Genomic DNA, 16794 nt, shown 5'->3' on the forward strand with positions numbered 1-16794 from the left:
TAACTCTGCCTGACGGCCGGCCCAAGCCGGAGGCAATGCTGACACCCGGATTCGAGACCGGAGTCTCTTGCGTTGGTGACGAGCGCTGCGCCACCCAGCCGCCCGCTTTCCCTGTAATCTGAGTCCACACCAGTGCTGCCTGATCTCAGACTGCTTCATGCTAAGCAGAACCCTCCTTCCAGAGTCTCTGTGCAGTTCGACAGTCTCTTCCTGCGGTGTTGTGATGTTGGCCGTCACAACCACACAGGGGTCACTCAGAAGTAAACAACAAACAAACTATGTTGCTAATGCTTTATTTAAAGGGGCATTTCAAAACAATGACAATTTATTATGCATAATCATCTCACACACATCGCAAAACTGTATACCAGCAGCTAAACATTTCAGAGTTACAAAGTTATGAGTTTGATTTTGTCCACTGGAGGATACATTGTGTCAAACAGACAGTCTCACTTGCCCAGAGAACCATGCCCAGTTTACAAATCCACTCAAAAACAAACAAACAACTCTCTTCCTAATCCCAAACACAGAGTGCTAAAACTCAAATTTGTGATGTCATCACGTTTAAAGCCTGGAGCTGCTCTATAGACAAAGATAGGGAAATATTTTATACGTGACACTGAGAGCACCCAGGGGAATGTTCTGAGTATATGATGTTATAGAGGACACTGAGAGCACCCAGGGGAATGTTCTGAGTATATGATGTTATAGAGGACATTGAGAGCACCCAGGGGAATGTTCTGAGTATATGATGTTATAGAGGACACTGAGAGCAGCCCGGGGAATGTTCTGAGTATATGATGTTATAGAGGACACAGAGCACCCAGGGGAATGTTCTGAGTATATGATGTTATAGAGGACACTGAGAGCACCCAGGGGAATGTTCTGAGTATATGATGTTATAGAGGACACAGAGCACCCAGGGGAATGTTCTGAGTATATGATGTTATAGAGGACACTGAGAGCACCCAGGGGAATGTTCTGAGTATATGATGTTATAGAGGACACTGAGAGCAGCCAGGGGAATGTTCTGAGTATATGATGTTATAGAGGACACTGAGAGCAGCCAGGGGAATGTTCTGAGTATATGATGTTATAGAGGACACTGAGAACACCCAGGGGAATGTTCTGAGTATGATGTTATAGAGGACACTGAGAGCAGCCAGGGGAATGTTCTGAGTATATGATGTTATAGAGGACACTGCGAGCAGCCAGGGGAATGTTCTGAGTATATGATGTTATAGAGGACACTGAGAACACCCAGGGGAATGTTCTGAGTATATGATGTTATAGAGGACACTGAGAACACCCAGGGGAATGTTCTGAGTATATGATGTTATAGAGGACACTGAGAGCACCCAGGGGAATGTTCTGAGTATATGATGTTATAGAGGACACTGAGAGCACCCAGGGGAATGTTCTGAGTATATGATGTTATAGAGGACACTGAGAGCAGCCAGGGGAATGTTCTGAGTATATGATGTTATAGAGGACACTGAGAGCAGCCAGGGGAATGTTCTGTGTGTACAGATATACGTGACACTGAGAGCAGCCAGGGGAATGTTCTGTGTGTACAGATATACGTGACACTGAGAGCACCCAGGGGAATGTTCTGAGTGTACACTAGATATACGTGACACTGAGAGCAGCCAGGGGAATGTTCTGTGTGTACAGATATACGTGACACTGAGAGCACCCAGGGGAATGTTCTGTGTGTACAGATATACGTGACACTGAGAGCAGCCAGGGGAATGTTATGCAATGAGTTACATACATACATTTGAGAAAGAGTTAATTTGTAATCCACACAACAAAATATTAACTGTATCCACACGAGCAGCAAAGATAATAGTAAATGGTGCATTTATGTAGCGCTTTACAATTTGTTCCTCACATTTGACCCATTCACTCACACACACCAACAGCGGAGGTAACCATGCAAGGTGCCAACCTGCTCATCGGGAGCAGTTAGGGGTTAAGTGTCTTGCTTGAGGACACTTCAACATGCTGCCCGGGAGGAGCGGGAATCGAACCGGGATCCTCCGGATTACCAGACGACTGCTCTACCTCCTGAGCCACTGTCGCCCCAATGAGACACGCGCAAGCTGCATGGCCCAATAGCGGGCATGCCCCTCACCTGGAGTATTCCTGGAGAATAGTGAACAAGTATGGATTGTTTAAATTGGCAGAGCCTCCGATTAGTTTATGAAACATATAAGGTAACAGGTAATAGTTTAAAAACAAAACAAAACATAAATCAAAACAAAATAATTTTGAGGCACCAAACCAAACGAACCAAGCGTAGCCTGTGTTTATTAATTATGACAGTGAAACAATAACCTTTCAGATAGCTCGTATCTATCAAATGTACATAGTGCACCCATAAAGGGGTATTTCACCAATGATGCAAGTGACAACATAACACCTGACAAAACAATACGAATGGTAAAATATAATATATATTATATATAATATATATAGCAGTGGTGAGACCCCTCAGGGTGCTGTGAGATGATTTGGGGGCGGTTGCGGAACAGCTCCTCTTTGCAGCATGTGTCCTGAAGACACTCGAAAGACAGCACTCCCGATCAGCAGGACACAGGGGCGTCATTTTGGTATGGCAAGGTATGGCACTCGCCATACCTTGGCAAATAAAAATGTAAAAAAAAAAAAAGAAAAAAAATTATTACAATTTTTTATGATGATTTAGAATTCAAATGTCAACATTATGAACGAAGCTTCGAACTATTCGGTACAGCCCTAGCATGTTTTGATATTGTCAATTATCTCACTTTTACTAGGTGACTTTTACTGTGAAATATGCCCAAAAAAAAGGAAAATGGACATAGGGACGTTTTTTAATCAAAGGGCTGCAGAGACAAGTGATACAGGGACACAGGTAAGGTCTGGCTTAGTGATTATAATAGTGCAGTTCAGCATTCAGTAACCCATACTTTTTGTGAATGTGTTTTTGATACTACATTCTGTTGAACACACACCTCAAATCGTACCTAAGGAAAATTGTCTCAATTGCAAGAAAAGTAATAGACAGTTATGATATTACATTCTGCATAATTTGTATGCAAAATATTGTGGTTCCCTGCTTTAGTCTGTTGACACATTTCTATACTAAAAATGCTTGTGTAGTCCTGTGTCATACCTAAATGTCATATAACTGAATTGTATAGAAACAACTCACCAAAAGTGACTATTGCCATACCTTGTCTTTTACTGAAATGACGCCACTGGCAGGACGGCACCTTGCATGGTCGCCTCCGCCGTCGGTGTGTGAATGTGTGACTAAACGGGTGAATGTGAGGCGCACGTTGTAAAGCGCTTTGGCTGATAGCGCTATATGAATGCAGTCCATTTACCATTCATAAGCATGCTTTGATGTCAAATAGAATAGAGTAGAATATAAATACTTTATTCATCCCGAGGACGGTACATTGGAACTAAATTGAATGTTCTGTCTCTGCTTGACCTCTGCTTGTTCCGTGTCTGTCACGAAAAGGCTTTCCTGTTTTTTAGGGGTTGTGCGTCAAAAGAAGGTTGAGAACCCCTGTATCAAACAGTCTGTGTGTTCTCTCATCTATTGAGAACGCCTGTATCAAACAGTCTGTGTGTTCTCTCATCTATTGAGAACCCCTGTATCAAACAGTCTGTGTGTTCTCTCATCTATTGAGAACGCCTGTATCAAACAGTCTGTGTGTTCTCTCATCTATTGAGAACCCCTGTATCAAACAGTCTGTGTGTTCTCTCATCTATTGAGAACCCCTGTATCAAACAGTCTGTGTGTCTCATCTATTGAGAACCCCTGTATCAAACAGTCTGTGTGTTCTCTCATCTATTGAGAACCCCTGTATCAAACAGTCTGTGTGTTCTCTCATATATTGAGAACCCCTGTATCAAACAGTCTGTGTGTCTCATATATTGAGAACCCCTGTATCAAACAGTCTGTGTGTCTCATCTATTGAGAACCCCTGTATCAAACAGTCTGTGTGTCTCATCTATTGAGAACCCCTGTATCAAACAGTCTGTGTGTCTCATCTATTGAGAACCCCTGTATCAAACAGTCTGTGTGTCTCATCTATTGAGAACCCCTGTATCAAACAGTCTGTGTGTCTCATCTATTGAGAACCACTGTATCAAACAGTCTGTGTGTCTCATCTATTGAGAACCCCTGTATCAAACAGTCTGTGTATTGACAGAGACACATTTCAGCTGGTGGTGGAAAATTGTGTAGGAACTGAGGAATCATCGTCTGATAGAAACACTTACATGATTTGTGGAAAAGGCTCTTGATTTCTGCTACAGTGGAGTTGGGCTCCACCTGAATGGGATATACAGTGAAGAGCAATCGGTGATCAAGATAGGGAGATGGATGATACTATGGACTAAACAGTAAACTACAATACGTGATCAAGATAGAGAGATGGATGATGCTATGGACTAAACAGTAAAGGACAATAAGTTACCCGGAGAGGGAGATGGATGATGTAATATGGATCTCAGACGTTCCCGTCATTGCACAGTAATTCAAGAAGTACTTTCTCAACTGTTTGTAGGACGCTGGTGAAAAGAGCGGTTACCTATATTTTTTTTGGGCTTGCAGAAGTCAAGGTGTTGGGGAAATCAGGTCAAGACATTGACGAGGAAGCAATGTCATTTCCTTGATGTGTAAATTTAGCAACCGCCGTGAGCAGGATGCTACTGTATTTGGACCAAGCAGGTGAATGAAGCCTGGACCCAGTCTACACCAGGAGTAATTTACTTCTGACCAGACCCTCATAACACCTTGGCACCTTGACACCTTGGCTTGAAACCAGGAATTAAGTGTCACAACAAATATGTTGTGTAGTGGTTTTGACCCCTACCTCTTGAACCACATATCCCTGCTACCCTGGGATTGAAACCCACCAGAACCTTCTCTCCTGTAGCTCAGCCTTCCTACTGTCTCAATAAAGAACCCGCTCTCCTGTCTCCCCTACTCTGTCTCCCTCTCAGCATTCCTACTGTCTCAATAAAGAACCTTCTCTCCTGTGTCTCCCCTACTCTGTCTCCCTCTCAGCCTTCCTACTGTCTCAATAAAGAACCTTCTCTCCTGTGTCTCCCCTACTCTGTCTCCCTCTCAGCCTTCCTACTGTCTCAATAAAGAACCCTCTCTCCTGTGTCTCCCCTACTCTGTCTCCCTCTCAGCCTTCCTACTGTCTCAATAAAGAACCTTCTCTCCTGTGTCTCCCCTACTCTGTCTCCCTCTCAGCCTTCCTACTGTCTCATTAAAGAACCTTCTGTGTCTCGCCTACTTGTCTCCCTCTCAGACGTCCTATTGCCTCAATAAAGAACCTTCTCTCCTGTGTCTCCCCTACTCTGTCTCCCTCTCAGCCTTCCTACTGTCTCATTAAAGAACCTCCTGTGTCTCCTCTACTCCAGGGGTTCCCAAACTTTTCAGGCCGGGGCCCAGAAAATAAGGCGTCAGAGAGCCGCGGCCCAATGCACATCGTCTGGCTTTTTTTATTTATTTTTTTGCCAGGCGACCGATATTTTAAGCCAAATATCACTTCAATCCTATTAAGTTAGTTCAAGTTAGTTATTCATTTATATGTGCTATTTATGAGAGGGCTAACTTGTTGCAAAATAATAATGATAATAATAATAGCCTCATTAAAATACTATTGTTGCTTCGGTTGTTTTCAGCGTTTTATGTGCATAATCTGTTATTTAGTTTGAAATGTTCGTTGAAATAAGTAGATTTTTCGTTTTTGTTTATTTATTAAGTTAATATAAAACCATAGTCACATTTTAGAATACAATAGAATAGAATTTTAGAATACAACTAGAAACACTGTCCTGGCCTGCTTCTAAGTTCAGTGGCCTGACAAAAAAAAGGAAACATTTTTTTTTTTTTTTTTTTTTTTTAATCATCTTGCGGCCCATCCGTGGCTGCTCGCGGCCCACCTTTGGGTCGCGACCCCGACTTTGGGAACCACTGCTCTACTCTGTCTGCCTTGCTAACTTCCTACTGTCTCAATAAAGAACCTTCTCTCCAGTGTCTCCCCTACTCCGTCTCCCTTTCAGCCTTCCTACTATCTCAATAAAGAACATTCTCTGCAGATGATACAATCTTGGAGTACCAGGGGCTTCTCCGTTGCCTTCTACAATGATTGTTGTTAATCCTGAGGCTACAACAATAGAAGTAGCACCTCCATAACTCCACAGATTACCTATTAGAATGTTCAGATCAGTGCAGAACTGCAGCAAGAGAAAGAGAAACACTTACCTTATCTAGAAAGCAAAGCTTCTCCCTTGTCTTGGCGTCCAGAACCTCCACCTGATGGTGAGAGAAGACAAACAAGAATGTGTTAGATTGCCAGACATCTTGGTCGCAAACATGACTATAATCAAATAGGAGTGTTGCCAGTGCTCCTCATCTTGGCTAGCTCCTTGTAGAGGGGGTGGCTCAGCTTCTTCCCCCAGGCCATCAGAGCCTTGCACACTGAACTCTCCACGCACAAGCACACATGAGCACACACACAACACACACACTGTACACGCTCACACACTAGCAGCCACTTTAACATGAGCACACACACACTCATGCTGCACACGCTCACACTTATGGACACTTTACAGAAGGAAAGGTCACTTTAAGAATAGTAGAGTATAACTTGAGATTGTATAATATAGCATTGTATAGCAGTGTACATAAAGACCCAGTGCCTCATCCGTAGCTAACAGTGTACTGCACTACCACAGGACCTAGCATGTCCTACCATGCTCTGTAAATAACTCATGTACAGATACCGATATGCCCTACTTTGTTTACTTGTTTATTGCACAATGTCGCTCTATTGGTTGGATTCTTATTATATATTATTACTATTGTATTATGCACATCGTTGCGGGCAAGACCCCCCGCATTTCACTGTATACCTGTATGCCGTGACAAATAAAACTCTTGTATCTTGTATCTTGTATGAGTCTGTGGCTGAACATGCTCCTCATTTTGGCTAGAGGGGGTGGGAGGGGTTCTCCAGGATAGCGAGTGGGGGCGAGTTTCCGCCCCTTGTTCTGTTCTAATCTTACAGGTGTTTCATTCAAGCAGCACACTAAACCAAATATTCTTCCATCTGTCAAAGCTAACTACTGTGATTAATCTAGTGATCGCATCACAATGGCAGGCGATTGAAAGCTACTGAGACAGAATACATCAAAACAAATTTAAAAATAAAGAAACAGATACCTGAAAGGGGCAGCCCTGCTCAAACCTTAGGGCATGATTTGCACACTGTTCTACACAAAGACGATGGGTTCTACTTCCATGTTGTGGGGGGTGTTCAATCTGATTCTGTCCATCCCGTTTATGGTATCCTAACCTGCAGACTCATCCCCTATACGTCTACGAGTACTGTAACTGAGGGGTACAATTCCCTGACTGTATTACTAGATATGATACTTACTACCACTACCTTTGTACTTAATATTCGGCCACCCAGTACACGGCATAAATATATTATCATGAACACTCTCACGTAGATGAAACGGATCCAACACAAATGTACGAATTAGAAACAGGTCTTTATTTCCTACACAGCGATGGTGTGTAGAATAAACACTTAATCACTTAATTACATTTATGAATTGAAATAGTATGCACTTTTATGGCAAGGAGTATTCGTCGGTATATCAATAGATAATGTCCAATCTCTGAAGGCGCAGGTGGTAAATATACGACCTGGAATAGTTAAGGAATAACAGCAATGATACTTTAATGATTATAGGCTGGATACACTAGAGGGGGTTAATCCGGTCGCTTGTAAGCCGACAGGAGTAGGAGGGGGGGGGGGGGTAGAATCCAGCTGCCTCGTCCGGCCAAGGGTATCCCAGGTGAACCCACTGTAGTGCCGTTCAATGCGCCGGCGATCCTTGGACCACAGATGAAAGCAGGTGGACTCTTTGTGGGCCGGCTCTCTCCGGTCCACGGGGGAGAGATGTGGAGAGACCTCGTCTTGCAGAGCGTCTCCTCACCTTGCGTCCTCTCCAGGGGGGGGGGGGGTTCCAACACACGGTAGTGTCGGGGGTCTTTATCCATAGAATAATCAAAGTATCCAAAGCATAATCCGTGCCTGGGAAGGCGGGCTGTCGTCGGTAGAATAATCCGGTATACAGGTCCACTCGCTCGTCGGCTCTGGGGCTCCTCGGGTGCAGCTTCACATAGGGTCAACCACCCTGGGTAAGCAGCCAGTTCTCTGCCCGAAACGATGGGGTACTGACCACGGTAGTATTCTCACCGCACGAAGCACTATATATTAACAGACTATTATTAGCTTAATAGACTACGTCCAACTCGACGATATAGTGCCAAATATGACTATTCAAATATTAATATACACGATGTCTCAATACCGATGGTAGGCCGAACTTGGCCTTACTCCCACACGTGGCATCGCGGGGAGGCTTTACGTCTGTGACTCTATTGGAGGGTAAGAAACTGGACTGAAAAGAAAGTCCTACTTTAGTAGCGCAGTATATATACGCACTATGAACAAATAGTCCCATTAGTGGTGCGGTAGCCAAATTCCTACGCGGAACTAGGACTTGTTCGTACATGTCGAGCGGTACGTTTGAACTGGGTCTGAGGGGTATGGCAGCCTGGCACCAAGGTCTCGACCAATAGTAGAATGGAGACTATTATGGGATGTTCAGTAGGCTAGAATGGATATTCAATGCATATTGTACAAGGAATATACAAGGGATATCAGGGAATATTAGAGAATATACAAATACACTTAAATATATATATATAAATAAATATATATATTCGGTTTAATCTGGCCCTTCACAACAGCCACCCCCTGAATAGGTCCCAGACCTAATCAGTTAAACGGAGACAGATTAATCGCGTTGTCTATTTACACATAAGGGTTTGCTGTAGGGGTCAGTCAACTTCACAAAGTCATAGGGTGTAGGGTCATGGTCATCATCGATTGTGTCTGGGAGTCGAGGCAGTTCTATGAGCCTTGCCACGGGACGGGTGTAAGTGCGACCCTGGACGAGCACTTCAGCTGCTCGGACCTTGCCGTCGGCACCGGTGATCACTTTGCTTACGCGGCCGGCCGGCCACATAGCTCTGGGCAGTGATTGATCAATAATCATGACGACTGTTCCTTCTGTCAAATTGTCTCTCTCCTTTACCCACTTCTGGCGGGTCTGTAGAGACGGTAGGTAGTGCAGTAGGAAACTGTTCCAAAACTTGTCGGCTAATACTTGGCTGTACCTCCACATTCGTCGGCCGTTCGCTTCTTCAGGCCGGTACATTGTCTGGGGTAATGTGGGATCTAGCCGCCCCATCAGGAGTGTGTTGGGGGTAACTGGGTCGATATCCGCCACATCACTGGAGACATATCCGAGGGGCTTGCACTCCGGGTGGTACCGCAGGAATGTTCTTTGTTGTGCACTCTCTATGGACGTGCAATCGTTTATGTTAGGGTCGGTGGAGGCTACGGTGCTCAATCCACAGAACACAGACTTCTTAATTTCCACCTCCTCTAGACTTGCTTCCCTCGGGATAGGCATGGGCCACTGTCCTTCCGGGAGTCTTAGGAATGCGGGGCCGTCACTGTAGACATTGCGACGGGTGAGGTCATCCAGGGGCATCCCCCGGGTGATGACGTCAGCTGGGTTCTGTTTTGTATCAACGTAGCGCCACTCTGTTTCTCCGGTTAACTCTTCGGTTAAGTCTTGAATCTCGGTGACTCTGACTCCCACGAAGACTTTGTACTTGCATGAGTCCGATTTGATCCAGGCGAGTACCGTCGTGGAATCTGACCACAGGATTGTTCTAGACACCGGTATGGTGAGCTCACGTTGGATGAGCGTGGCTAGGTGCGCTCCGGCTAGGGCTGCGCAGAGCTCTAGACGTGGGATAGATTGTTGCTTGCGTGGGGCTATTCTCGAGCGGGCGAGGACAAATGCTGTGTAGATCTCTCCCCCCTGATCTTGGGCCCGCAAGTAGGCTACTGATCCGTATGCGACCTCTGAGGCGTCACTGAAGACGTGCAAGTCCATTTTACATGTCTCTGGCCTCACCTTGGGTGGGAAGTAGCTTCGGCGCATATTAACGCCTGGGAGTGAGTGGAGCTCCATCTCCCACTCTCTCCAGGTGGATGCAAGGTGTGCGGGAATGGGGTCGTCCCAGCCCTGGTCCTTGTCCCACAATGCTCGTACAATCATTTTTGCCCTGGTGGTGTACGGTAGAATACATCCTAGCGGGTCATATTGTCGGGCGAGTGTTGTGTACACACTCCGTCTGGTGGTCGGCGCCGCCGCCGGCCTTCCCTGCTCCGTAGTCAGTAGTAGTGAGTGTCTGTAGTGAAGCGAATCTGTTTTGAATCGCCACACCAATCCCAGGGTCATCTCCTGGGCTTCTCCCGGGATTGTAGCCATCCAGGTCTCGCTGCTGGCTGCCTTGTCCTCGGAGGAGAGGCTGCGCAGTACTTGCGGATCGCTGCTGGCCCACTGCCTGAGATCAAAGCCGCCTTTGATCAATGAGGCGCGGAGTTTAATCAGGAGAGCCTCGGCTTCTTCCTGGGTTGAAAGGCTTTGTAGACAGTTGTCTACGTAGAAGCTGTTCTTTACGCTGTGTCGGACCTCTTCGTCCGCTGCTGGGTCCTCTGCTACATGTTTCTGTAGTGCAAATGTCGCACAGCAGGGGCTGCACGTCGTTCCGAAGGGGAGGACTTCCCATTGGTAGATGGCTGGGTGCTCATCTCCTGGCTTCTCTCTCCATAGGAACCGTAACAGGGGCTTGTCCGCCTCTACTAATCTCACCTGCAGGAACATTCCTTTAATGTCCCCGCTGATGGCCACCTTTTCCTGGCGGAAGCGGAGTAGAACGCCGAGTAGGGAGGGGCCGAGTGTGGGACCGGGCAGTAACTCTTTATTCAGATTTTGGGATCCGATCTGGTAGCTGCAGTTAAATACTATGCGGTCTTTACCGTTGTGATGGACCTTGTGGTGGGGCACGTACCACGATTCAGTGGTCTGGTCAGCCTCTTTAATGTCCATCTTTGTGACGTGTCCCGCTGTGATGAGCTTCTCAATCTCAGCGCGGTATACACTCTCTTGGGCGGGGTTCTTGGCTAAGCGCCGCTCCGTGTTCAGCAGGTACCGTTCTATGGCGTCTGTCTTGGCGTGGAAAGTAGGCATTCCTTCTCGCCGCAGGAGTGGCGTGGCGTATCTCAACACGCCGTTGACCGGGACTCTCTTGGTCCCTGTCTCGAGGAGGTGAATGGCGTAAATGTCATCTTTAGAGCGAATGTCTTTCTTTCCATTCTTAAAGGGCATTTGTTCCAAGCTCCATAGCCGCTCTACGTGTTGCAGGAGTGCGGTTTCTCCCTCTGTGACTCGGGAGTGGAGACATCTAGTGGCTGTACTTCGGTTGAGAGATTTGGCGAGCGGGCCTTGGAGAGTCCATCCCAAACGGGTCTCGACTGCTGCAGGACAGCCTCGGGGTCCGGTATGAACCCGGTCTATCGGGACAATGAGGTCTGCATGGTCGGAGCCTATCAACAGGGTCGGCATAGCATTGTCTATGAGCGGGATCGGTAACTTGCGCAGATGTGCATATTTCTCCATCAGCTTGGCGACGGGGTATGTGTACCGCGACAGTCCTATTTCTTGGCTGGTGAAAGCGTCTGCAATCTGGTACCGTCGCTCAGGCTGGCCGCTTGCTGCGATAGAGAATGAGACATTCTCGCCCTTTATCGTCTTCAAATCTCGTCTTATTGTCCGAATTGTCATTTGGGTTTCGCTTCCCCGCAGCCCTAGCTGGGCCGCAGCGGAGGCGAGCAGCAGGGTCTTCTCTGACCCGTCATCGAGGACGGCGTAAGTGTCCAGGACTTTATTCTGGTAGCTTAGTGTCACACGCACTACTTTTAGGAGTACTCGGGCTCCACTGCTGCTGGCGGGATCGATGTACATGACGCTCGCTTTGCGGCTGGATGGTGCAGGTGAAGGGCGCCGTCTGTTACTGTCGTGAAGTATGTCCAGATGGGCTCCATCGCACTTGGTGCACCTTTTCTTTAAGCGGCATTCGGCTGCCATGTGTGAGCGCGCACAGCGAAAACAGCGCTTGTTGGACTTTATCCATTGACCTGCTTCCTCCGCGTTCAGCTTGGGGAAGGAGTCACATTGCGCTAGCCAGTGTTCTTTCTCACAGTAGGGGCACACTATCTTCCACTTCTCCGTTCTGGAGGGGGTACTGTGGCTCCTGCTGCTCGGTACTGACTCCGATTGGTGCATCACAGTCACCGATCTTCTTCCATCATTTAGTCGTCTGGTTCCTTCTCTGGAGCCAGGGGTGCTCCGTCCGAATGTATCTAGCCGTAGGCTGCTGACTTCTCTCGCCAGGAAGTCTGCTAGATCGAGGAGGTTCGGTTCGGGGCCATTCGGGTCTCTGTGGTCCCTCTGCCGCCTAAAGCGCTCCTGACGAGCGGGCGGCAGCTTCTCCAGGATCCTTTCCACATTTGAGTTGGCGTAAAGTTCATACTTCCCCTTCTCTCTTTGCGCTCCCAACATCCCTACCAGGGACTGCACTCTGATAGACAGGTCGTCCAGTGCTCGATTGTCTATTGCTGGGGGTAAGCGGTCGATGTGTCGGATCTCCTGGATCACGTAATCCCATATGCGCCCATACCTCTGGTCCAATGCTACCAGCGCTGCTGTGTATGGGGTGGTGGAAGTCGCGTAGGCGAGCGCTATATTATGTGCGCGGGGCACCTTTAAGTGCTGCAGTAGGATGGCGTATTTGTGGCGTTCATCCAATACATCCACCAACATGGTCTCCAGACACATGCGGAGTTCTGTATACTGGGCCCGGTTCTCTTGGGTGAAGTCGGGTACCATAGGCGTGCCAATGTATGACGCTGACTGTGGATACATCGGCGAGCGTTGGGGGAGAGGCCTCCTAGGCGAGTCTCCTCCCGCTCCTTGGTATGGGCTGGTACCGGCAGTGTACCATGGCCCGCTTGTCCAGGTGCTGTTCCTCGGTGCGGGTCGTGCGTCGTGCTCACCCGTGTATAGAGTCGGGGGTCTGTAGCGCAGCTCCGCGGGAGTATAGCCTGGGCTGTACCGGACCTCCTGGTCCGGTAGAGTACTGTGCTGTCTTCGGGCGCGGTTCTCCTTCTCTTCCTCTTCGTCTTCAGTTAGGTCATCCAGTGCTTGTAGTCTCTGGTTTAGCCTCTCCACAGGATATGCTGCTCCTTCCCGGTTGCTAGGTCTCGCTTGGACCGGTGGGGGGAGGTGGTCTGTGGGGGGTATAGACCTCGTCTGTTGGTCAAGTTCAGGGTTGTTTACTCGGCTAGGGGATGCCGCCCTGGAGGTGTGTCTAGACGAGTTCCTGGAGCCTCTGGCGGAGGGAGAGGGTGTTGTCCGTCTGATCAGCTGTTCTATTAGTTGCGCTTGCTGTCTGTCGCGCTCTGCGTCCCGTAGAGCACCAGCAGCTGCTCGCTGGCTGTCTGCTCGGTCTCGGGCCACATTCTCTTCCATCTGAATGCGTCTTATTTCCAGGCGTATGTGCTCTTCTTCGCTCCGTTGCTGTAGCTGCAATCGATCGCGTTCACCCTGGAGTCTATCGCGTTCAGTAGAGGCTTTCAGGCTGACGAGGAATGCCTGCTGTAGGGTCCTCTCTGCCTCGCTGGGAGAAGGCGGTTGTATAGGGGAGCCTTCCCTCGGGGTACTCCTTGCGGAGCCTTGGAGCTCTATCTCCACGGTGCTCTCCCCGTCTTCTTCCGTGCCGAGTTCTCTCTTGGTAGCGTTGTATTCCTCCCGGGACTCATCGGGGACTACTTCTTCAGTACTGGCGGGGTGTGAAGTCATGTCTGGTTCCCACTGGTCCCCACCGTGAACTTGGTCAGTTACATTAGAGCCCGTAGGGGCCTCTATGGTCGGGGTAGTCTGGGCGTTGGGGTTAGACATACTTTTACTTTCTAGTTTTACCGCGTTTACTGTTAGTAGAAGACTAGGTTGTTGACTGACAGCGTAAGCCTCTAAGTACTGAGGGAGCCGTCGTTCGCGCTGCAGGCGTTGGTTAGGAGGATCGTTTCGTGGAGTGTTCATCATAGGCCATTTCAATATTAATAACACTATATTAATATTACACTAATTACCCTCCGGCTCGAAGGACCAATTGTAACTGAGGGGTACAATTCCCTGACTGTATTACTAGATATGATACTTACTACCACTACCTTTGTACTTAATATTCGGCCACCCAGTACACGGCATAAATATATTATCATGAACACTCTCACGTAGATGAAACGGATCCAACACAAATGTACGAATTAGAAACAGGTCTTTATTTCCTACACAGCGATGGTGTGTAGAATAAACACTTAATCACTTAATTACATTTATGAATTGAAATAGTATGCACTTTTATGGCAAGGAGTATTCGTCGGTATATCAATAGATAATGTCCAATCTCTGAAGGCGCAGGTGGTAAATATACGACCTGGAATAGTTAAGGAATAACAGCAATGATACTTTAATGATTATAGGCTGGATACACTAGAGGGGGTTAATCCGGTCGCTTGTAAGCCGACAGGAGTAGGAGGGGGGGGGGGGTAGAATCCAGCTGCCTCGTCCGGCCAAGGGTATCCCAGGTGAACCCACTGTAGTGCCGTTCAATGCGCCGGCGATCCTTGGACCACAGATGAAAGCAGGTGGACTCTTTGTGGGCCGGCTCTCTCCGGTCCACGGGGGAGAGATGTGGAGAGACCTCGTCTTGCAGAGCGTCTCCTCACCTTGCGTCCTCTCCAGGGGGGGGGGGTTCCAACACACGGTAGTGTCGGGGGTCTTTATCCATAGAATAATCAAAGTATCCAAAGCATAATCCGTGCCTGGGAAGGCGGGCTGTCGTCGGTAGAATAATCCGGTATACAGGTCCACTCGCTCGTCGGCTCTGGGGCTCCTCGGGTGCAGCTTCACATAGGGTCAACCACCCTGGGTAAGCAGCCAGTTCTCTGCCCGAAACGATGGGGTACTGACCACGGTAGTATTCTCACCGCACGAAGCACTATATATTAACAGACTATTATTAGCTTAATAGACTACGTCCAACTCGACGATATAGTGCCAAATATGACTATTCAAATATTAATATACACGATGTCTCAATACCGATGGTAGGCCGAACTTGGCCTTACTCCCACACGTGGCATCGCGGGGAGGCTTTACGTCTGTGACTCTATTGGAGGGTAAGAAACTGGACTGAAAAGAAAGTCCTACTTTAGTAGCGCAGTATATATACGCACTATGAACAAATAGTCCCATTAGTGGTGCGGTAGCCAAATTCCTACGCGGAACTAGGACTTGTTCGTACATGTCGAGCGGTACGTTTGAACTGGGTCTGAGGGGTATGGCAGCCTGGCACCAAGGTCTCGACCAATAGTAGAATGGAGACTATTATGGGATGTTCAGTAGGCTAGAATGGATATTCAATGCATATTGTACAAGGAATATACAAGGGATATCAGGGAATATTAGAGAATATACAAATACACTTAAATATATATATATATAAATAAATATATATATTCGGTTTAATCTGGCCCTTCACAACAAGTACCAATGCCTCAAGTGTGCAGTAAAGTCATCCCATTGCTCTCAGAGTGAGCTATAAAGACGGTCTCCATCCACTATCCATTATATGATTGGGAAAAGGGGAAAAGGTTCATAGGTTGTACATTTGAGATGGAGTAAACCTGGGCCCTATTTCCCGTACCTGGTTCAACTAAGTCGATCAAAAGTCCCATTATCCAGATTCAATTAACCCAATGTTTGAATCCGGGCTTTCCGTGTTCCTTGAACGCTGATTCAGTCTCGTTAATTTGAACCAGACTTGATACTCAGGATAATTGCGCGCGGCCGCCTCAGTTGAAAAGACAGCAGGTGTCGATCGCAGAAATCCTGATTTTCTAACGGCATTGATTGATTGATTGATTTAAAACTTTATTAACAAGATTGCAGAATGGGTACAATACAGTACGGCTCAATAGCCTCGCCGACAAGTTAAATGCATAATCTATAGGCAAATTTAAGTCCCTCATTACCCCAATCAATCAGATTATATTTCTTTAAATGTGTCTGCTGGCAGTAGGCTTAATGGAATGAATAATCTTGCTAGCGAAAATAATTAGTTCAACTCTTTCAGAATAAGGATAAAAACAAGCCCAAATAGTATATCTAATTGATACAAATATATATATTAAAAAATATATTAATATATTATGAGGATATCTGTACTGCTTAGGTATTATGTACTATATTATACATGGTTCCCAAAGAGAGGCTTGGAGGGAGGCTTGCAGTTACACTATTAATCAGGTTTTAATCTGTTTTGGACATAATCCATACATGCATTGAATTGATTAACCTTTGGTTTATACCAGTGACACCTCATGTTCATCATCAGATAACAGTGCTTGAAAATATAAATGCATTTTCTCAAATTCATTCATCAAAAACGTCAACGGCTCATTCAATTGATCAAGTCACGTCACGTCATCAAATCCATCAAACAGCGCATCTCTTCATATATTTTAAACCCAGTTACAATATCACAATAACGTGTGACACTGTCACAGTGACACTGATACAATTAAACAATCCACAGATTCAGATTCCTCATAATTCATATCCACAATCTATGCATAGACGCTTCAATGTATGCTTGAATTCCGGGCGCTCCGTTAAGCAAGTACACAGCGAAGAATATTAAACTAATCAGAG

The 16794-nt window shown here is 46.9% G+C and overlaps 1 protein-coding gene across 1 annotated transcript in view; it reads right to left on the minus strand.

Annotated features, from left to right (window-relative positions):
* tecrl2a (trans-2,3-enoyl-CoA reductase-like 2a) overlaps window positions 1–16794 on the minus strand; it is a 55256-nt gene that overhangs the window by 21084 nt on the left and 17378 nt on the right. The window contains exons 2-3 of the mRNA XM_084326474.1: window positions 6281–6331; window positions 4282–4333 (exon numbers count right to left, since the gene is read on the minus strand). Of these exons, the coding sequence (XP_084182600.1) occupies window positions 4282–4333; window positions 6281–6331 (103 nt within the window). The remainder of the gene's footprint in view (window positions 1–4281; window positions 4334–6280; window positions 6332–16794) is intronic.

The sequence above is a fragment of the Notolepis coatsorum genome, assembly GCF_963971535.1.
Source record: "Notolepis coatsorum genome assembly, chromosome: 12".
NCBI lineage: Eukaryota > Metazoa > Chordata > Actinopteri > Aulopiformes > Paralepididae > Notolepis > Notolepis coatsorum.